This window comes from Acinonyx jubatus, chromosome B3 (assembly GCF_027475565.1).
Source record: "Acinonyx jubatus isolate Ajub_Pintada_27869175 chromosome B3, VMU_Ajub_asm_v1.0, whole genome shotgun sequence".
NCBI lineage: Eukaryota > Metazoa > Chordata > Mammalia > Carnivora > Felidae > Acinonyx > Acinonyx jubatus.
In genome coordinates, this window is record NC_069386.1 from 53013268 (window position 1) to 53028024 (window position 14757).

A 14757-nucleotide genomic window follows, 5' to 3' on the forward strand; every position below is an offset into this window, starting at 1 on the left:
TAAGGATTATGCTGTCTTCTTGGCAGGGTGCTGTCCACAAATCTGACACATAGGTCTGTGTGTCTGTTGTTGGGGTTATTGATGAAATAAGCACCGGACACTGCTTGCTGTTTCTTGCCAGGTTGCTAATTAGTTTGGGATAATATTTCTTTCAAGGAAATTTCCCCCATGATTATGTACCTTGCCAACAATATTTTGCTTCAAGTTCAGAAAAATTTTGTGCCAACCTGCATTTTTGCCTGGGGAAGGTTTTCTATAGCCCATGGCCTGCAGAAATGATACTGTGTCCTGTGGAATTTGCACATATACATACCAGAAAGTTTTTAAGGTCTCAAATACTGTTAAATATAGACTTTGGAAGCAAAATATTTGGAATGCTCCTTTTTAGGGGGGAACTTTCCATTGGGGTAAGTAGAGAAAGGTAGGTGGTCAAGGTAGAGCAGGTGTTGGAAGATATCTGGGATAACAAAGGGGACTTCTGGGAAGAGGAGCTCAGAGAGTGATAGATATATGTTTTGGGCACAGGGCACACAGGTGGCAAGAGAGAAAAAGAGGACTTGGGTGAGATAAAGGATCCTGGGTTCATATGTGGTGTTCAGGTTTTTTCTGCTTTCTTTGCCTGTCAGGTGACATTGGTAGATTAATAGTCAGATCTTAGCAAGATATTAGTAAATACTTAATCTGAGTGTTTTTCTACTTTTGGAACTATTTAGTATGTGAGAAAGTAGAGGTTAAAATATAGGTAGGGGTGCAGGTAGGTGTGAGGGGGGAAAGGCATGAGCACCTGGCATGAGGGAAGATATTTTGCTCTGCTTTATCTTTCTCCATATGGTTTTGATAAAGTTTCATGTTTATCATATCAGTGATTCTTTGCATACTCTGGGGTTCTGCAAATTTGTTTTTTAACTTATTAATAAAAATTTTTTAACATTTACTTTTGAGAGAGGCAGAGCATGAGCGGGGGGGGGGGGAGAGAAAGAGAGAGAGAGAGAGAGAGAGAGAGATACAGATACACAGAATCCGAAGCAGGCTCCAGGTTCTGAGCTGTTTATTAGCACAGAGCTGGACGTGGGCCTCGAACTCATGAACTATGAAACCATGACCTGAGCTGAAGTTGGACGTTCAACCAACTGAGCCACTCAGGTGCCCCTTAATAAAAAAAATTTTGAATGTTTACTCATTTTTCAGAGACAGAGTGAAGTGTGGGGTTGGGACAGAGAGAGAGGGAGACACAGAATCTGAAGCAGGCTCCAGGCTCTGAGCTGTCAGCACACAGCCTGATGTGGGGCTCGAACTCACAAACACTGAGATCATGGCCTGAGACAAAGTCAGATGCTCCATCAACTGAGCCACCCAGGTGCCTCTGCAAATTTTTTTCTTAGAGAGATTTTGTTCTAGTATTTTTCCAAGTGTCGCAGTTAATTCAAGTAATTCCCATAGATACCACCACACTTATAATAATTTCTTTCTAATTGCTTTAGTTCTATAGAGAGAACTAAATAAATGTAAGATACTATAATATTTAATACCTAAATATAAGATACTTCTATAAATATAAGAACTAAATGTAATAAGATACTGAACTTGAGAAAAGCAAGTTAGAATTAAAAAAAAAAAAAACAACCAAAACTCAGGTTTTGGTTTGTTCTCCCAAATAGTGGCTTTTGCTATCTATCTGTTCATACTTAACTTACCAAAGGTGCATTTTGAAATGTGTAAGATATCCTATAGAGCTCCCTTTTTACTTTGGTTGATTATCTATTTGGGTGGAAGAGTTAGGGTACAGTCCTTCCTAGAGCTTTAGTAGATAGGACGGAGGAATAAGAGTTTGGAAATGAAACTTCATATCATCTGAGCTTCCCCTCAAAGCAGATGCACTTTCAATAGACACTTCAGGGCAATTCAGTAGCAGTGCATTTTCCATAAATAAGGACGTGGTCTCCATCTCAGTCCATTCACATAAGCTTTTATCTGAGATACTGTCCCCTGAGAAATGCCACTCATGCTCCAAAGGAGGTAGTATCCAGGAGAAATAAATCAGCACATAATCCATACCTGTAAAAATAAATAAAATGAGATTTAGAAGGACTTCGTGTGTTCTCCATTGTTATTGAAGTAGATAAAGTGCAGAAAAGTATGGTATTGGAAAAACGATTGAATTCTGGCTAGAGATGAAAATGCTCCAATTGAAAACTTTCCAGAACAACATGTACTTGGATCCGTATTAAAGAAAAATTCTTTGAGTGTTTAAGCCAAATGACCCAGCAGGGTTGATAGTGTGAGGCATATTTCACAGTTGTATAAATATTTAAAACGGTTTTCCAGCCTATAAAACAAGTAAATTAGGTTGTTTTTTAAAATACCACACAATGAAATTAACCTGCCCACCTTAACTTGTTGGGGAACCTGCCCTTCTCATCCCAGCCTTCTCTCTTAAAAGGGGATTGCTGGGAAAGAAGTGTGGAGAAGGCTTTCAACTTGGAAAACAAAGCTGGTTTATGTTTCAGAGAATTTCAGATGGAGTGATTAGCATCATGGTATACTGCCACAGGTGTTCTGTTTCCAGATGGCCTGTCTTCCTAATGTGTCACAAGGGGCCAAACCAACTAGATTCAATAGCTTTTTATCATAAGTCCTTTTGAACGTGGTGAAGGGTAGACTAGGGGCTCCATTATATACATAAGCCTAAAAGAAAGCAGTGCAGCCTCTTGGCTAGGTGGTTCTCAATTCTGAGCTATTGCTCCTGGCTATGAAAGTGCCACCAAGCCTGTTCTTCAGCCACAGGCTTATGGATGATGGGTAGGTGTTCTTTCTCATTCAGTCTCACAAGGCTGCTTTGATCCCCCATTGTTGTTCATGCCCTTTCCAAAATTTTTATTCTTTTCCTCCTACTTGCATTGTAGCTATTGCCTTGGACCACTTTCTTTTGCCTCCAGTTAAACAGAATTCTGAGACAATGGCAGTGATGTTTTATTTCTATATTTATTAATGTAGAGTCTGAGAAGAATGCTAATGACTAAATTTATTGCTACCCGCTCTTCACCCCTGCCCCCAGCCCAACCAGCCGATGTTTTGGCCAAGGAAATGCAAGCAAGAGTTAATAGCTGGTATACAAAGCTGGCACCATAGGGTGGTGACACCATGGAGCACACAGCCAAGGGTTAGGCATCTTGGGTTTAATCCCAGGGATACCCCCAACTCACTGGGTATCCTTGAGCAAATCACTTGACCTCTCTGGGCTTTAGTTCCCACATCACTCAGGTAGAAGACTTAGTTATATAAGGTCCTTTGAATTTTGCATTGTAGAAAAGTCTTCTGTTATATGATGTTTCATTGTAAATTCATTTCCTTGATTCTTCTTTGTTAATTAAAAAATTTATTTTGTTTTTGTTCTTAGACTGCAGAATGAAAAATGGATGAATGTCAAAGTGGGAGACATTGTTAAATTAGAAAATAACCAGTTTGTTGCTGTGAGTATTTAGTACAATTTAAAGAATTTATCTCAGGTTAAAATAGCATATGTACTGAAGTATTTACATTTGAAAATTTGGTAAATCTGTACTAATTAATAATAATAAAAGAATACCAGAATGTATTACTAAAAAGTCTCAATTATAAAATGTTGAAAAAGACATATTAATTAATTACTTTGATAGCCTGAGTGATTATCTCTTTGTCTATTTCCTTTGTGATCTTTTTTCTTTTTTTGAGAGAGAGAGAGAGGAGGGGAGTGGCAGAGGGAGACGGTAAGGGAGAGAGGGAATCTTAAGCAGGCTCTATGCCCAACGTGGAGCCCAACACAGGGCTTGATCCTAGGAACTCTGAGATCATGACCTAAGCCGAAATCAAGAGTCATATGCTTAACCAACTGAGCCACCCAGACGCCCTCCTTTGTGATATTTTAAATCAATAGACATAGAAGATTTTAAATGAAGCTATCATTTCATATAAAAGATTTTAAAATGCTCCAGTACTTTAAGAAGTTTTTTCTCACATATTTTGAATACTATCCCTTAATAATAGGATTATTACTGTTAATTTGCAATATAGTTGAAGAAGATAACCAGAGGACAAAAAAATGTATGCTTCTTCCTGAATAATCACAATAAAAAATTTCTATTGGTCTGAACTAATAAAATGCTATTTATGACATTTTGCTTTGCCTATCAAATGTACTATAATTTATATTCTCAAGCTTCCTATGTTACAATTTCCTTGATAAAATTCAAGGGGTCACTTCAATGACTAAAATATATGTGATTAACTGTAGCTCACATTAAATGAAGGGCAAGAAAACTAATCAGATGAGAGATTGAAAGTTCAAGTTATTGTAGTCTTTATGTCAAATACATATTAGTTATGAAAATTTGTGTTCAGTACAGTTTTATGTATCAAGTTGTGTCCTTCATTAAATCTGAGGCATTTTCCCATAGGAAAAAGGAGTGACCCCAAGATCTCTTTATAAGAATAACTCAGTTGTGGGGCACTTGGGTGGCTCAGTCGGTTGAACATCAAACTCCAGTGCAGGTCATGATCTCGCCTTTCCTGAGTTTGAGCCCTGCATCAGGCTGTCTGCTGTCAGCGCAGAGCCCCTTAGAATCCTCTGTCCCTCTCTCTCTCTGCCACTCCCTTTCTCACCCCCCCCCAAAATAAATGTTAAAAAAAAAATAAGAGTAACTCAGTTGAGACTCCTAAAGATTCACTTTCAGAAATAGTCTTTCATTAACGCACTGTCTGCGTATACTGATCCTCTGGAACAGCCTATGTTAAGAAGGCTACTCAGTGGTCAGACCATTTACAAAAGAGCTCACCCGCTAAATGGAGAAGTGTTTATGTCCTTGACAACATCGATTCTTTGGAAAATAGCCGAGAACCAAAAATAAGTACAAAGGGGTTGGCACAGCCAAAAGAGAGGTTTCAAAGTCCACATACTGTGGCCTAGGCTCCTTATACGTAGGACGGTATGCCAGGTTCTCACAGTTTACAATTGACACTTGATCAACATGGGTTTGAACTGCGTGGGTCACCCCCCTGTCCCTGCCCTTACTGGTAGGTTTTTTCTGTGTGTGTGTGTGTGTGTGTGTGTGTGTGTGTGTGTGTGTACACACACACACACACACACACATACATATATATATATGCACTATATTTATATTTTTCCCTATATATATACACTATACAGTACTACAAATGTATTTTTTCCTCATGATTTTCTTAGCATTTTCTTTTCTCTAGCTTACTTTATGGTAAGCATATAGTGTATAATACATATAACTACCAAAATATGTATTAATTGACTGTTAATGTTATCATTAAGGCTTCTGGTTGATAGGGTATTAGTAGTTAAGTTTTTTGGGAGTCAAAAATTACACTGCATGGATTTTTGACTGAATGGGGGTTGGCACCCCTAGCCCCATGTTGTTAGATTAGACGCAACTCAAATTAGCTTATCCAGCTTATTTTCCAGCTCATTAAAGATTAGCAGCAATACACTAGGGAGTGGCATCTGCTGGTTCTAACCTGTAGGAAAGATGCAGACAGATACAGGTATCTCTTGTTATCTGAAAGTAGAGCGGTCCTGTGAAACCTTCAATAAGCCAATATAGCACAAATCAAAGACTCTTACCCTTAATTCATATGCAAAACTTTTTTGAGTATTCCCAGGCCCCCAAAATAATCTCTCTTAGGCCTTTCTGATACCTTAGGACACATCTTGCTAATGATGCACAAAATAAGTCAAGATAAAGCACAAATGCTCACAGACAGTTCAAAGCTTTTGAGGCTAGACACTGAGATGCTGAGGATAGTTCTGGGAGAAGGAGCTTGGTGGGGACTCTCTTGCTGTCAGGTGCACACTACTTCTGTAAGGGTTCACTACAAACTTGTATGCTACTTTTGCTTTTCCTTCTTTTCATAAAGGTAAAAATCCTTTTCATATTTCTTTTGGTTAGTGAAAACAAGTACTGATATAGTTCTTTCATGAGGTGGTGTAATGAAAACTTTCAGAAAGTTGGGGATACCTGTGTAGTGTAAGGGCAGTGAAGTGAATTGGGTTAGAACTGAGTCTGCTCCATTCCTTCAGTGACAGCACTATATCTTCTCTGCCTATGGTTTCTTCATGTGTCAATCAAGGTGCCAGACCACTATATCATCCCAAAGATCCCTTCCAGTCCTGTGTGCTAATTCTCTGTCTGAACTGAGATGACTACAGGATTCTTGAAGGCAAAGAGCACATTGATCTGGCTGGTCTCTCACACCTAGTGCCATGTTGGGTCATGGTGGGCAGACAGCAAGTGATGGCTGAATGAATAAATGTCAGTCTTTTGTAAGAGAGAAGACAGAGGGGAAAATGGATATAAACTTTGGAAATTCAGAGTGTTCTGGCTCAATGGGATACTAATATACATCTGTGTGCTCAAAGAAAAGGTCACATATATTCAGGATTCTTTGCTTAAGAAGAAAAGTCTTCATGTAATTTAATTTAGTTCTGCGTTCAATTAAAATGATTACAGTGAAAAAGTTTTGGTGCAACTAGATGGTTAACCTTCACTTTTTAAAAACACTGGCATATGTGGAATTCTAAGATGTGTGCATTCAAAAAAATGTTTGGCAACTACTTTGTCCCAGAAATGGCACTAGATTATAATGGAATTAGAAAAAATTAAAGTGTGCCACACATGTAACTATTATTTTATTTACAATTGAATATTTCAGTGGCAGTGCTAGACATATTCCCACTTCATGCATTCATAAAAACAGTGTATTTAAAGAGCCCCCTGTATGTGCTCTAACAAGGATAAATATTAGACTGAAATCACTTGTTCACTAATCTATATTCTAGTGTGTTCATTTATCACATTCTTTGGGGTGAATCCAAGAAAGGCAGAAATCAAACATATGTCCCAAATCTCCTAACTCTATAGGACCTCCTGGGTAACTTATCTGTGCTCCAACTTGCCCTCTGGCCTTGATACTCTAATTTGTATTTCCCCTCATCTTTATTCTTCATTTAGTTATATTTTCTATGTTATGGTACCTATGCTTGCTTTGCTTCTGCAAAACTGTCTTTGGAATGATGCATGGAAGGCAAGTGTAAGTGCACACATCAGGTGAAAGAAAACCAGTTCAATAGGTGTTTCATTAGCGTTGGTTTAAAATGAATCACACATTTAGACAAATTTCCATGAAGTCAGTGATCTATGTGTCCCAGCACTGTCCAGTAGAACTTCCTGCAGTGAGAGGTGCCTGGGTGGCTCCGTTGGTTAAGCATCTGAGTCTTGATTTCAGCTCAGGTCATGATCTTGAAGTTTGTGGGTTTCAGCCCCTCAGCAGGCTCTGTGCTGACAATGCAGAGCCTGCTTGGGATTCTCCCTCTCTCTCCCCTCCCCCACTCCCTCTCTCTCTCCCTCTCTCTCTGTCTCAAAATAAATAAACTTTAAAAAAAAAAAAGAACTTTCTGCAGTGACGGAAATGTATATTTGTGCTGTCCAGTGTGACAGCCAATAGCCCCATGTGGACACTGAGTGCATAAAATGTGACTAGTGCAACTGAGGAACTGAATTTAAAATTTTATTTAATTTCAATTAAAAAATTTTTTTAAATGTTTGTTTGAGAGAACTTGAGTGGGGGAGGGGCAGAGAGAGAGAGGGAGACACAGAATCTGAAGCAGGCTCCGGGCTCGAACTTGTGGACCATGAGATCATGACCTGAGCCAAAGTTGGACGCCCAACCAACTGAGCCACCCAGGTGCCCCTAAAATTTTATTAAATTTTAATTAATTTTGATTTTTAAAAACATTTAGATTTAGATAGCTATATGTGACTTGGGGCTGCTTGATTGGATGGCACAGATGTGGCCTTTTTATTGTGGCTACCTGATGGGATGGGAATGCTTATTCTCCACTCTTCTCTACATCCAGTTCTTTACATTTTCACTTGGAGGGGCAGCACCAAAATAATCTTTTGAGCTTTTTGTACTACCTTGCCCACATCCCTCTCCCAGGAGTAACTTCTGTGATTGCTGGGTTTGGGGGCAAGGAGTGGTGCCCATGACCCAGAGCCTCCTTCCTTCCCCTTCTCTTTGGGCTCTGCCTGTGTTCACAGTGCATTCAGCCCTGCTCTTTCATTCCAACAATTTTATAAAAGCAAATCCTTGTGGTGGAGGTGCTTGGAAGGTCCAGGTAGTTTAGAGCTCCCTTTATCTACAGCTAGGTGAACCTAACAGGGATCAAGTATTAGCAAGCCCATTTGGCCCACAGACCTATAGCCTGGTCTCCAGCAGCTTTATTAATAACAAGGATGATGTGTTTATCTCCACTGATCTTGGTCTGATTCCTATAATTATAGTTCTGTTGGTTTAATCTTTGGATAAGTGAAGAAAGGAGTTCTTCAAATGCCAAAACTCTGTAGTGTCTCTTGATTATCTCACTTTGTTTCAGAATTTTTCTATGTCTGTCTAGCTACTTGGCATCTACAAAACTTTTTCTAAGGGCCAATGTTTTTATGGGTGAACTGCTATAATAATTTAGAAGTATGAATATACCTCCTGCTCCCTGAGGATTAGCTCATTTAATCTTTACATTAGCTCAAGGAAGGCAGGTTGTTCTATTATTGTTCCCATTTTACAGATGAGAAAAAAGTGCCATCAAATAGCTTGCCAATAGGAGAGCTAGGAGTTAAACACAGGCCATCTGGATTTTAACTCCACTCCTAATTGCTACCATATGCTGGCTCCTTACCCCATTAAAAGTCATCCCAATTGCCTTGAACCTGGGTTTCCTAAGTTAGGGTCTTCAGGCTTGGGTGCTGGAAGTGAAGTGACCACAGAATGTTGTACCTAATTCTGATGCATAACCTCTAGTTGTTCATACTTAGAATTCTAAATTAATTTATGTCAGCTTATTCTATTTTAAGCAAGGAAAGGAGCTTGCCTGTGATGGCTAATTAGCTGGCATATTCAGAAGTTACCTTTGTTTTCCAGACAAGGAGCCCTCACTACTCACTTAAAAAGAAATTTTAAAACATGTTTGGGCTGAACTTCCAGAGCTCCTAGTTTAATTTTGGGACCAGGAGGGGAAAATGTAGAGTGTGATTCACTTATTGCAATGAGATTGGCTTGCATGAGAAGAACCAAGTAAATGGTCAGACAAACACACTGCAAAGGTCTTTTTTTTTTTTTATTTTTTTAAACGTTTATTTATTTTTGAGACAGAGAGAGACAGAGCATGAATGGGGGAGGGTCACAGAGAGAGGGAGACACAGAATCTGAAACAGGCTCCAGGCTCTGAGCTGTCAGCACAGAGCCCGACGCGGGGCTTGAACCCACGGACCGTGAGATCATGACCTGAGCCGAAGTCGGACGCTTAACCGACTGAGCCACCCAGGCACCCCCAAAGGTCTTTATTAGTGCCAGAACTTGGACCCTGGGAGCCAGGCACACCTTCCTCCTTTACTTGACAGCAGTAACCTTGTTTTGTTTTCATTTTCCTACCTGGTGGTAGAAATAAACCCCTTACTGGACATGACCATATTTGAACATTTGAACATTTGAACGAGTGTCCTCTCTTCCTCTACTGTCCCCATCCCCCCAGAAGAAGGGCATTCATTTTTTAGGTGTTTACAACAGTAAAGGTTTTGTTTTAAAACAAAGACATTCGTCTGCTACCTGAATTGGAAATATAACCTTTAGAAATTAAAGAACTAGAAAGATGAATCTGATCTCAACTCCAGTACTGACCAAGGGTGGGCTTTGGCTCTCTCACCCATCAGGGTATCTCGTATCATTTTTTGCAGCACCTTAGTCCCTTCCAGAGAGGCCATGTGGTGATCTCATTGCCCTCTTTGTTATTTAAGATTTTATAGCTTCAAGTCAGAATTACTTGCTTCACACTAATTGTTGTAAATAAGCCCTCTTTCACTTTTAAAAATATGTGAGACAGTAGAAAGTTGAAAATTTCCAGAGGAAGATTTTTTAAAACATTTGTGTAAGCTGCACTGAAAAAGAAGCTTCTTGCTAAAGTATAGAGAGGTAGCATGCCATTTTCTACATTAGAAAAAAATACATGGTCAGTGTTCTGTTTATAAGCAATTATTCATTTGTGTGTGTGTGGGGGTGAAATATACAAGGTAAGGATTTTTTTTTGACTAAAGAAAGTAAAAATTAGTAAAGTAAGTAAAAGCTATGATCATTTTCTCCTTTTCTCCTTTCTTCCATCCTTTTCTTATTCTTCTCAAATAGTTAATTATTAAAAACATGTTTTAGATGTATCTAATACATGTTAGTACACTCAACATGCATTTGTTTGATCTGAAATTTAAACTTTAAATAAAAATATCACCTACAATCTTACACATTTTCATTTTTACAACTCCATCCTGATTCTTGTCTGTATCAAACCTATTTTCCTAGAAGTATACTCATACTGCATGAGCCATTTTGGATTTTTATTTTGGGACTACAAAAGTAAAAGATAATATTGTAGATAGTAAAGAAGATAAAGAGCTCCATGTACCAGAATGACTTAACAGGGAGATTCAGATAGGACATTCCAATTAATTCTACAAATTTATCTTTACATCAGGTTATGGGGTTAATATCCCACTATTCTTAACCATTGTGGTTTTGGTTTTTAAACACCAACAAAGCAAAACAAAACAAAACACTTTCTGTTTGTCCTGGTCCAGTGATTTTGTAGCCACCCAGAGGAAAGAGTATACATCTGGGAACAGAGTTATAAATTCTAGTTCTAGCTCTGCCCTTTAAACTTTGTGGCATGAGCAGGGCATTAAATCCCTTAGGGCCTTTTAGAAGTGACAAAGCTCTCACCATGACTTTGTAAAGGATATGGATGTTACATGAATTAATTTAGTTCATCTACTGCTTGTAGGGCCAGAGATAAATTTCCCAGATTTCTTATTCACACAACAGGAACAATATTATCTTCTCACAGGATTGTTGAAAGAATAAAGTGACAGAATTGTGGAGAGTGTTTTATAAACTCTAAAAGAATTGTACAGCTTTTAGGTGTTCTCATTGCTTGAGATTTTGCTTTATTCTGAATTCTTCAATTCAGCAAACATTAATTATGCCTAATCAGTCTATGAGGACAGTGTTATTGGTTGTGAGAACTCAAAGGTGTTCAGTGGATTCTTAAGTTTCCTCTGATTGAAGTATTTGTTTAAGGTTTCTGTGAAGCAATTGCTTGGGCTTTTTGTTATATGTGGAAGGTGGAGGAAAGGGCATTGTGTTGGAAAACACTGCTTCATCCTTGGGGGACATAGCTGAACTTCTCTTGGCAGGACATGGGGAAAAGTCACCAATAATTGAGAGAAGAAAGTACAAATGGTATCTGAGGAAGATGTTTTTGGTAGGAATTAACGACTATTTTCCTGGCACATTTGTGAGTTCCAATAAATGTGCTTTCGTTTCTTGTTGTTGTTTTTTTTTTTCTTTTTAATGTCTATTTATTTTTGAGAGAGAGAGAGAGAGACAGAATATGAGTGGGGGGGGGGGTAGAGAGAGAAGGAGACACAAAATGTGAAGCAGGCCTCAGGCTCCAAGCTGTCGGTACAGAGCCTGACATGGGGCTTGAACTCACAAACCGGGAGATCATGACCTGAGTGGAAGTCAGATGCTCAGCTGACTGAGCCACGCAGATGCCCCTCTTTCTCTGTTCTTAACTCCTGCTCATGTCTCTACCTGGGGAGACCTCCCATTATTCCATCCAGAATCTTCCATAAAGCCATTCGTTGGCTACCAACCTGATGTACTCTACCTCATTTGCACTCCCCCCATAGCACTTTGGTAATAAGACCTTTAGAACCTGTATTGTATTCTGCCTTTACTAAACTATAAAATACTTGAAGGAAAGAGGTTTTTATTCATTTTAGTATTCTAACCTTAAATTGCCCAGATTCATGTGTCACTTGTGGCCTCAAACAAGTTACTGAACCTCTCTGGGCCTCACTTTGCTCATCTGTGAAGTGGGAATAACAACAGGACCTACACTACAGGATTTCTGTGGGAGTAAGCTCTCAATGAACACTGGTGTTACAAACCCCTGCAACTCAGACACAAGTTTCTGGATCCACTAAGAATTGGGTACCCTGGCAGATACTGAATGGGTCAGCTTCAGGAGGCCTGGTCTGGGACTCAGAGTCATGGGCTGGTTGGGCTCTAAGACCTCCCTTATGTTCCTCCATGTCTGGCCCAGAACCTCTGACAAAAGCATGATGACCAGGGACTGACAGGGCTGTTATTGCATCTCTCTTCTCCTTTTCTTTTCAGAATTCTTACTGAGTGCGCCTGGAAATAGGAGTGCTGCATGATTGTGAGTGGGCAGACCACTTATTTCTCTGCATGCCCCTTCTTGGTCCTGCCCCTTCACATTTCCTTCTCAACTGTAATGAATTTAAAAACTTCAAGGGAGCAAAAAGGAACGCCAAAGCTCAGCCAGTGGGGCAGGGAGAATAGGGATGAATGAAGGGCATGCAGAGATCAGGGAATAGGGAAGCAGGAGCAAGGTTCAGAAGTCATCAAAGAAAAAGATGACAACAGAAGGGACAGGAAGAGTGGGGAAGGTTGAAGGTAGGAAGGTAGTTGTCCCAGCTTCCCAGGAGGTAGTCAGGGCAGGTGTTTGCTTAGAACCTGTGGGCTTTCTAATTCTCAGTCACAGCCTTTAGGAAGTTGAGTTACTGTTCAGGAGAGAATCCACTTGCCAAATGGTGGTGCCTCAGTCACATGTTCTGAGCCAGCAGTGGATGACTCCTCCCTTTGTCTAACAAAAATATAAGTATTAAGCTGCTAAACTCAATATTAAATAGGAATGTTGAAGCAGACTTACTGTACAGTTTAGAAGAGAAGTTGCTCTAGATACAAATCAAGATCTTTCTCTGTACTTCATAACTATTTTCAGTCACAGATGATGATCGAGAATTCTGGATTTTGTGTAAGATGATCCTATTAAGCTCAAGGGAGGAGAGGCATAGGCCCAAAGAACATGAAGTTATACTGCTATCATATTCACTGATATTTAAATTGTGAGAAGTAAGACCAAGGTAAATTTTCAAAAACATTTTTTTCTCTTTAAAAACATAGTGGGTAATTTTGGCTCAAGAATGGTGTACAACTCTTTACATATTCTCTCTATGGTGGGTTTGCTGTAGGCACGTTGTGATTAGTCAGAAAATAATTTTTGCCTCCTCAGGCCTCTGTGACTCTTGTATTAGAGCTGAAGAGGAGTCTTGATAATATAAATCCATTTATAGGTTTAGGGGCTTGTCACTGAGTTGTTTCTTAATTCTGTTTTGTCACAATTGAAACATAACTGAACATGCACATGTATACCCACACACAGACATCCCTTGCCTATATTTGAGTTGGAAATATAAAATCTTGAGGCAATGAAATGAGTGGGTTGATTATAAATTTAATCTCCAGGACTTGGGGTGCTTGGGCGGCTCAGTCCGTTAAACATCTGACTCTTGATTTTCTCTCAGGTCATGATCGCATAGTTTGTGGGATCGAGTCCCATTTTGGCTCCAAGCTGATAGTGTGGAGCCTGGTTGGGATTCTCCTTCTCTTTCTCTTTCTTTCTTTCTTTCTTTCTTTCTTTCTTTCTTTCTTTCTTTCTTTCTTTCTTTGTGCCCTTTCCTTCCCTTCCCTCCCCTTCCCTCCCCTCCCCTCCCTCCAAACAAACATTAAAAAACCCAAACCTCCAGGACTTGAGAATGAGACAATTCTAATAATTGAAAAAACAAAGGTAAGAAAATTGCACAGATTTGGAATGCCAATTGTACATTCAAACAGTGCAACACGCTTGTTAGGCTAATGTGTCAAAGTAATTGTTAGAATTTTAGTGAATTCATTTTAGATCTTCAATTCTTTCAGAATTTCATAAAAACCCTTATTTAAAAATGAAATTTGAAATGAACGATTCCCCAGTATAGGAAGCAGCCAGAATTCTAAAACCGAATTGTGAAAGGTCATTTTTAAAGCTCAAATGGACAGCTGAACAGAATGATTTATTTCTGTGAAAGACCAACTACTTAGTTTCTGAATGTTGTCTGCTGTCACTTAGAGCATTTTCTATTCTGTCTTGCCTCTTGCTTAGCCCCTGTTTTATATTATCTTTTCCTTTCTTTATACCCATCATCTTTTTCTTTTTTTTATGTTTTTATTTTTTTTCTTTTTTAAAAATTTCCGTGCCTGCCTTATTTTTTCTGTGATTTTCAATTTCTTCCTACTTTACTTCTGTCTTTTCCCCATCAGCTTTGCCTACCCCCTACTCTTAAAGGATAATACTAGGGAATTAAAATGATCTTACTTATTGGGGAAAGTTGTATATTTTCCATTAGTAATTATCAAGACAAGAAAGTAGAATTTTATATATATTTTTGCAAACAAAAAAGGAAATGACGTGGCTATAAATTTATATGATACCCCCTAGCCCTTGCTTATATTCTGATATTCAATGCGTATGCTCAACAGGAACAGAGAAGTAGAGGGAAGGTTGTATTTGAGGCATGTAGCAGAAAAGTGGAACAGGATTTTACCTCTCTCATTTTTTTTCCTAAGGCACTCCTGGCTCATTAGTAAGTAGTGGAGGGATGATCCAACATCGAAGGCTTTCAACCACTCTTCCCTTCTCAAGTGTTCTTGATTTTTTTTTTTAAAATAGGCTGATCTGCTTCTCCTATCAAGTAGTGAGCCACATGGCCTCTGTTATATTGAAACTGCTGAGCTTGATGGGTAAGTTAT

The 14757-nt window shown here is 39.0% G+C and overlaps 1 protein-coding gene across 7 annotated transcripts in view; it reads left to right on the forward strand.

Annotated features, from left to right (window-relative positions):
• ATP8B4 (ATPase phospholipid transporting 8B4 (putative)) overlaps nt 1–14757 on the forward strand; it is a 252542-nt gene that overhangs the window by 122388 nt on the left and 115397 nt on the right. For 6 of the 7 annotated variants that reach the window (XM_027067227.2, XM_053224036.1, XM_015063454.3 and 3 more), the window contains 2 exons: nt 3398–3470; nt 14678–14748. In XM_027067227.2, coding sequence (XP_026923028.2) covers nt 3398–3470; nt 14678–14748 — 144 coding nt within the window. Of the gene's footprint in view, nt 1–998; nt 1358–3397; nt 3471–14677; nt 14749–14757 lie in introns of those variants that run through there. The other variant, XM_053224037.1, reaches the window with a different exon arrangement.